Source organism: Neofelis nebulosa, chromosome 18 (genome assembly GCF_028018385.1).
Source record: "Neofelis nebulosa isolate mNeoNeb1 chromosome 18, mNeoNeb1.pri, whole genome shotgun sequence".
Lineage (NCBI taxonomy): Eukaryota > Metazoa > Chordata > Mammalia > Carnivora > Felidae > Neofelis > Neofelis nebulosa.
The window spans coordinates 22,972,914-22,981,020 of NC_080799.1; the positions used below are offsets into that span (position 1 = coordinate 22,972,914).

Genomic DNA, 8,107 nt, shown 5'->3' on the forward strand with positions numbered 1-8,107 from the left:
GAGGGCAAGGGAGAAGGGGGCGAGGAGGGGGCCTCTCCTGGAAGTGTCTGTTCTTCCCTCTCTCCCCAGTTTCCTTCCCTCTGCTTGCGAATGACTCCCTGGGTGACCCTGAAAACCCTACCCCTCTCTGAGCCTCAGTTTCCCCAGCTGTGCAAGGGAGCGTAAAATCACCATGCGAGCTATCGTTTATTGAGGGCTTAGTGTATGCCGGAAGGGACGCCATGCGTTCTAGCGAATAACAAGGCAATTATTACCAGCCATCCCTAAGGTAAAGCGTAATTGCTACTATTTCTTGTGAACCACTGCTCATGGCGCTGGCCCTGTCTCCACCACTGAATCCCCAGGACCTAGGACAGTGCCTGACGCCCCAGTGGGTGCTCAAAAACTACACATAGAATAAAACCTCACGACAAACCGGAAATGGATGTTAGAGACGGGGAAACGGAGGTTCAAGGGAGGTGAAGTGGTTTACTCAAGGTCACCCCAGAACTAGGGGGCGGAGCTGGGTCTCCACCCAGTCCTGGCCGCCTCCAAGGCCCGGGATCGCCCGTGGAGGTGTGTTGGCAAGCGGGCCACGGGTCCCACAGCCCCCCACCTGACCGCAGGGGGGACCTCCCAGACATCACTCCTGCCTGCAAGGGATTCTGAAGGCACTGGCTCTCCTCCCTGCGTGGAGGATGCCTTCTTCCCTTCATTCATTTATTTATCAGGCACCAGGGAGGGAAATGGTGCCTCCCCAAGCTTCTGGTGCCTTCCCTCTTTCCATCTCCTCTTGAATGGGCCTCCTCCACCTGCCCGCCCCCACTGCCCTCAAGCCTTTTGTGGTCCCCAGCCCCCACCCCCACCCTTCACTGGACAGGTGGGAGCCTAGGGCTCAGGCTTTGTCTTGTTCACCCCACGCCTCCGGGCCCTCGATTTTGTTCTCCTAACACTCGGGCTCCTGGTTTCCTCCACTGCGAGGTGGTAAGGATCCAGACACCCTCCCAGGTGTGAGGTGGGCAGGACCAGGGCTCCCTCGAGTCCACCATGGGGAGCAGGTGGTCAGACCTGTCCCTCCCCTTCTCAGATGGGTTCTCGAGACTATGAGTCTTGTTTTTATGCCATCCTGTCTGGCAGTGTGGCCCTGCTGTCAAGCAGACCGGCGGCCCAAACCCAGCTCTGCGTCTCACGGCCACGTGGTCCTGGGGTCCTCGATCTCCTCATCTGTGAAATGGGCTGAATGGGCTCCCGGCCTCACCTGATGTTGTAAGGATAACGGGAGCCCCTCAAGTGCCAGCAGCGGGCTGAGCCCCGGCGCTCGGAGGACCAGAACCACGGGGGCTGAGGGAAGCCAATCGCGGGTTCTCGAATGTGCCCCCCGCACCTTCCACCGCTCTTGGACCCTGGCCCTCCTCTGCCACGGGCCCCCCTTCCTGGTGGAATAAGCTGTCTTCCTGGGCCGATCTCCAACCGGCAACTTTCATATTTTTATGCCCCCCAATCTTCACAACTAGCCCCACGGGGATGGAGCTGCCTTCATCCCCATTTTAGAGATGAGAAAACTGAGGCTCCATGAGGTTGGAAGAAGCACAGAGACTTGCTCAAGTTCACCCAGCTAGGGAGTCGCATGGCCGGCTTTTGAACCCGCCAGGTTTTCCCCACTCGGCCATGTGCTTCTAAACCCATGCTTTCCCCCCACCCCGGGGGAATACAAATGTCCTGAGGGGAGCAGCCTGTGACTTTTGAATGCCCCCGGCCCCGGGGCCGCTGCTCCCACTGCGCAGGCTGGCCATTCCTTCTCGAAGTCCAGGGTTCCCACCAGAGGCCTCTCCCCACCCAGCTGCTCTGCCGGGAAGGTGTCTGCCTCCTCCTTCTTTCCTCTCCTGTCCACATGTCAAACTTCAACCCCTGCCTCCAGACTCAGCCTCCCCGCGCCTCCCGGCTTCCCTCTCTTCCACGCACACAGGGCCCTTGGCTTCTCACCATCGGCCCATCCCCTGTGCTTTGGTGAGAAGGAGACAGCGTGGAGGACGGGGCCAGCCTCCGAGTCACCTGCCCGCCCTGCTCCGCGCTGTTGAGTCTCCTTGGGAAAATCGCTCTAGCCCTGGAGCCCCTGTTCTCTGTCTGTGAAATGGGCACAGAAGTCCGTGTGGAGGGGTTACAGGACACAAAGACGCTAAAACCCAGAATCTGCCCCCAAAATCAATGCCCCTCCCCAGAGTGGGCCCCCTAGAAATGCCACACCATCACGCCGTCACCCCTGTGCCCACCCCTGCCCTCCTCGGCTGCCGGGAACCGCGGTGACTGTGGCATCCCGTTTGGTCTGGGACGGGCTTTCCTCCCGCAGCCCCGGCCTTTTGGAGCTCATGGGGTCATCTCAGCCGTGTCCCAGCCTCCAGACCTCCAGGCCTCCTGCAGACGCACAAAAAGGCACTTTGGGCGTCCTGGGCTGGGCTGAACAGGAGACTCCAGCCCCAACTCTTCGGCCTCACTGTTCCCAGCTGTGAGGAGGGTGCAAAACCCCTCTGTGTCCTCCCACCTCGGGCAGAGAAGGCGCCAGACCCCCCACAGAGAACAGTGGCTGGAGCTGAGTTACCTGCTGTCCCAGCTTCTCCCTCAGGAATCCATTCTGTGTGCTCGGGGTGGGGGAATCCAGTGGCCTTCCAGGGGTGGGGGCGCGGGAAGGGAGTCAGAGGGAGCAGGCAGGTGTAGGGGGTGGGGATCCACAGCCTGTCCTGAGTCACCAGCCAGACAAGCCTACGACCTGTCACCGGGACGGATGGCCCCGGTCTCTAGGCAGGCAGGCCACCCAGAGAGAGCCAGCCGGGGTCACAGGCAGTGGTCGCTCACATCCCAGGGAGGTCACACACAGACAGAGGACAGAGATCGACTGCACCAGGGAGAGACCCACAGCAGACCAGGGCTGGTCAGACAGGCAGACGGACAGACAGGGGAAGGGAAGTCGAGCAGACAGGCAGGTGGCCAGCCGGGCAGACGCAAAGAGAGACAGGCAGGCAGACAGGCAGGCAGCCGTGTGGCTGTCAGTCACACTCAGGGAGGAGCAAACAGTCGGCCCCGGAGCCCATGGGTCACTTGGCAGAGCCCCATGGGTCTGTCAGAGCGCGGCTGCTGCCCTGCCGCGTGCACAGGGTGGGGAGGCAGGGGAGGATGTGGCGAGCAGCAGCTCTCCCCGCAGGCCCTGCCCACAGAGCAGCTGGCCCCTCCCTGAGGGAGTGAGAAAGAGGTGGGAGGGGGCCGGGCCCCTGGCAGAGCCCTCGCTCACCAAAGGTCACCTGCTAGGAAGACATTTGGGGCCACCAGGGTGATGTCTGCCTCTTGCGGATGGGTGGTGTTACCCCCCCCCCCCCAGGACTCACGGTCATGACCTATGAGGCAGGCAGCGCCCGTGAGCCATTGCTTCTCACAGATGTGGCGACCGAGGCTCAGAGGGGTGTGGAGGTAGGTTAGTGGACCCAGGGGGCCCCGGTGGTCCTGAGAGCCCAACTCTCAGTTCAGAGAAAGTTGAGGGCCCAGGGCCAGAGACCCCCCACCCCCCGCCCCCCGCCCCGAGGTCCCATGCTTCACTCACGCACACCACCGGCCTGGCCCAGGAGGGGGCTGTGTTTGGACCCCCCACCCCCACCCCAGGCAGACCCCTCTGACTTCGCTTCCTTTGAATCCAGCTTTCCACTGCAGGGTTGCAGGGAGCAGCACCCTGTCCCCAAGCCCTTCAGAAGACAGTCCCTCGGGCGTGTCACATCACCTCTCTGAATGCCTCTGAATGTCAAGCGGGGATGCCTAGCCGAGGGGAGACGGCAGCCATGGGTAACACATGAGAACTCAGGCAAAAAATAGAGAAAAGCAATTCTCAAGAGAGTTTTCTTTCATCTTGCGGACGAGCCGGGGGCCCGTGAGAGGGTCAGACGTCTCTCTCTGGCAGAAGTTTAAGAAATCAGAGACAAAATCCAGCAGGCTCCTGCCCAGCAGCCTCACAGGGAGAGCCAGAGAACTTACCACAACCCCTACCATTACTCTCTTGCATTTTTTAGGCCCCTCCACGATCTCATTTTATGCCCCAGACCCTGCCAGGCAGAGCAGAGTGCTTCCCTTTTAGAGATGGAGCAAACAAGGCTCAGAGAAGTGAAATGTCACACAAGCTACGGAGTGTCATAGCTGGGGTTTGGACCTGGGGGGTATCTGATTCCTAAGCCCGCACCAGGCTGTGACGACGAGTCTGAACCGGGACCAGATGCTATCAGGGTGCATGGGGGCTCCTTTGTGCTGTGTTGATGACACAGGTTGGCTTGGAAACACTTGCCATCTGCCCCCCCAGCTGACTCATTTTTGGGAAACGATTTGCAGCTAACCCACATGACCGCTCCAAAGAAAAAGAGAAAGCATCTTACTATTTATTTCTTCTATTTTTTTTTTCTTTTTCTAGCTGTTTTTGAGGAACTTGGTACAAATTCCCCTGTGGTTGATCTGAAGGATGTTTGCCCTATAGAAATTCTCTTCCTCACTGCTGAAATATCTTGTGTTCTCTGGAGAACCCACGTTAGGAGGAAGCCAGATTTTCTTTTTCTCTCTCCTGATCTTCAGGGTGAGTTTTACGATGCCATGCATCAGTAATCTGAGTGGTGGAAAGATCAAGAAAAGGAATAGTGCCATGGACCTAATATTTGCTGAGAGTTTACTCTGTGCCAGGTTGTTTTGGGTTTTTTTTTAAAAATAAGGTTGTTGTTGTTTTTTTGTTTTTTATTAAAGTAATCTCTACACCTAGCGTGGGACTTGAACCCTCAACCCCAAGATCAAGAGCCACACGCTCCACTGACTGAGCCAGGCGGGCACCCCTGTGCCAGGGTTTTTAAGGACTTTAAAGATGTATCATCTCACTTAAAACTTATCGTCATGGTCCCTATTTTACAGGGAAGGAAAATGAGACTCGGAGAGGGTAAATGACTTGTCCAAGGTCACACAGCTGGTGAGTGGCAGAGTTGGGATGAGTGAGTGGCAGACTTCAGGCTCCTATGTTCTAGATCATTCACAGCACTGTTTCTGAACGTGCGTTAACCTAAGGATATTTGATCTCTCCGGCCTGCCTCCCTTCTACCTGCCTGCCTGTCTGCCTCCCTAACCTTCTCTCCACCCACCCATTCACCCACCTACCTACTCATCCATCCTTCTATCCACCTGCCCACCCAGCCATCCATTCTCCCATCCCTGCCTTCTGGCCACCAATACTGAGCAAGCCCTTGGCTTTGAACTGGGGGTGCCCCGCAGAAATATTCACAAGCGACAATCCTCATGTGGCCTGTATTCTAACGGGGAGAGACAGACAAAACGAAGTGATGGGCAAATGAAATGCAAATTGTACTAAGCGTCACAGAAAACTGATGAGAGGTCAAGGCCTCAACTCAGCCGTAGGGGAAATATTTTAGGCAGAAGACACTGGAGGTGCAAAGGTCCTGAGACAGGAAGGAATGTGGCCTGCTCCAGGAACACTGAGGTCAGCGGGGTGGAACAGAGCAAGGAAGCAAAGGCATACAAGGAGGCGGGCCACAGAAGTCACACACCCTGCACACCGCCTAGGACCGTGCAGGACAGCAAGGAAGGTAGATTGGGTTCCAGGGGAAACTGGAAGCCATCCGAGATTTTCATCAGAGGAGTGGCTTCGTTCAATGAACCTTTTCAAAAGATTGCTCTGGCCATGACTTAGGGAGGGGGTGGGGTGCAGCAGGGGCCATTTAACCCCTCATGTTTAAAAAGCAGATACTTTTTTTGGGAGGTGGAAATTGAACAGATACCATGTCCTCTGGGGTGACGTGAGTCCCCTCAGAAACAGATGTGTGTTGAAGGAAGGTTCCCTGGGCGGAGGGAGGGCTTAGGGCCTGTCTCACAAGCGTGGCCCCCAAAGTCCGGAAGGAGAGTGTAATCGGATGTCTCAACATCACCCAACCCCCCCTCCCACCCTGGTATTCAGAGCTGGTCAATGGAGAGGAAGTGGTTAAATTTACATTTCAGCCAGAGGCCTACTGGGGAAAAATAATTGAGACAACCCCCTTCAACTCATTTCCTCTTTTTTATTTTTATTTCAACAGCTTTATTAAGATACAACTTACTTAGCATCAATTCCAGCCATGGGACGTGCATAATTCGGTGATTTTTTAGGTAAGTGGTGCAACCATCCCCACGACCCAAGTTTAGAACGTTCCCAAAAAAGATCCCTTGTACCCGCTGGCAAGCAATCCCATTCGCCCTCCCGGCCCAACCCATCTCCTTTCTCTCTTTGCTGATTTCCTTTGCCCTTGCTGGGTGTTTTGTATATAAACTGAATCGCACGTGTGTTCATTCATTTGTGTTGCTGAGTAATATTCCATTGCAATGATATTATTGTAACGTAATATAATGTAATAATAATGCAATGATGTACCCAATGGATCTGCCACCTCTGGTACATCCATTCATCAGCTGGTGGACATTTGGAACATGCTCACTTTGTCTTTATCCTAAATAATACTGCTGTGAACATCTCCATGCAAATCTTGGCACAGACATGCATTTTCAAACCTTTTGGGTGCACGACTGCCAGGACTGGATTGCTGGGTCTTAGGGTCATTCTACGTGTCATTCCCTGAAGAGCTAATGGTCTGTTTTCCAAAGCAGCTGACCATTTTATATTGTCACCAGCAATGTACGAGAATTTCAGTTTGTCCACATGCTTGGCGACACTCTTATTTTCCTTTTTTTTTTTTTATTTACTGTGGACATCCGAGTGGGTATGAGGTAGTGTCTCACTGTGGTTTGGCTTTGCATTTCCTTAACAGCTAATGATGGTGAACATCTTTATATGGGCTGGGCACTCATTTGTTTATCTCCTTTGGAGAAATGTCTATTCAAGTCCTTTGCCCATTTTTTTTTCCATTGGGTTGTGCTATGGACAGAACGCTGTGTCACATAACCGGCCCTCCAATCATATGTTGAAATTCTAACCCCCAGTGTGATGGTAACAGGACATGGGGCCTCTGAGAGATGATTAGGTCATTAGACCAGAGCCCTCATAAATGGTGCCTTTATGAGTATCCTTATAAAAGAGACCCCAGAGAGATAACTCACCTTTCCTACCATGCGAGAACACAGTGGTCTCTCACCCAGGAAGCGGGTCTCACTGGACATCGAGTCTGCTGGAAACTTGATCTTGGACTTCCCAGTCTCCAGAACTGGGTGAAATAAATGTTTGTTGTTTATAAGCCACTTAATCAACTATATTTTGTGGTAGCACTCTGGATGGACCAAGACAGGTTGTCATTTTGTTGTTGAGTTGTAAGAGCTCTTTATATATTCTAGATACTATCAGATATATAATTTGCAAATATTTTCTCTCATTCTGTAGTTCCCCTTTTCACTTTCTTGATAATGTCCTTTGATGCACAAAGGTTTTTAACTTTTATGAAGTACAATTTTTCTCTTTTTTCTTTTGCTGCTCCTGCTTTGGTGTCATTGTCTAGGATCCATCACCAAATCTAAGATCATGAAGATTTACCCCTATGTCTTCCTCTAAGAGTTTTATTGTGATAGTTCTTATATTTAGGTCTCTGATCCGTTTATATAAATGTTTGTATATGATGTGTGATAAGGGTCCAACTTAATTATTTTGTGCGTAGATATCCTGCTGTCCCAGGGTCATTTGCTGAAGACACTGTTCCTTCCCACTGAGTCGTCTTAGCATCTTTGTTGAAAATCATTGGCCATCGATGCATAGATTTATTTCTGGACTCTCAAGTCAATTCCATTGGTCTCTATTTCTACCCTAAGCCAGTATCGCTCTGCCTTGATTACCGTAGATTTGTGGTAAGTTTTGAAATTGGGAGTTCGAATCCTCCAACTTTCTTGTTCTTTTTAAAGACTGTTTTGGGTGTTCTGGGCCCCTCGCAATTCCATATGAATTTTAGGATCAACTTTTCCATTTCTGAGCAAACAAAAGGCTATTGGGATTTTGATAGGGATCGCGTTGAATCCATAGGTCGCTTTGAGGAATACCTGCCACCTTAACAATACTAAGTCCTCCTTTAACCTGAACACAGGATATTCTTTCATTTATTTAGATCTTTAATCTCTTTTAGTAATGCTT

At 52.7% G+C, this 8,107-nt stretch overlaps 1 protein-coding gene across 5 annotated transcripts in view; it reads right to left on the reverse strand.

Annotated features, from left to right (window-relative positions):
- IL21R (interleukin 21 receptor) overlaps positions 1 to 3,174 on the reverse strand; it is a 34,780-nt gene extending 31,606 nt beyond the window's left edge. For 3 of the 5 annotated variants that reach the window (XM_058710231.1, XM_058710233.1, XM_058710232.1), the window contains exon 1: positions 2,576 to 3,174. Coding sequence is in view for 1 of the 5 variants with exons in the window: in XM_058710229.1 (XP_058566212.1) it covers positions 1,963 to 1,973 (11 nt within the window). In the remaining 4 variants the exon portion in view is untranslated. Of the gene's footprint in view, positions 1 to 1,962; positions 2,104 to 2,575 lie in introns of all 5 variants that reach the window. The other 2 variants (XM_058710229.1, XM_058710230.1) reach the window with 2 other exon arrangements.
- Between the last annotated feature and the right edge of the window lie 4,933 nt (positions 3,175 to 8,107).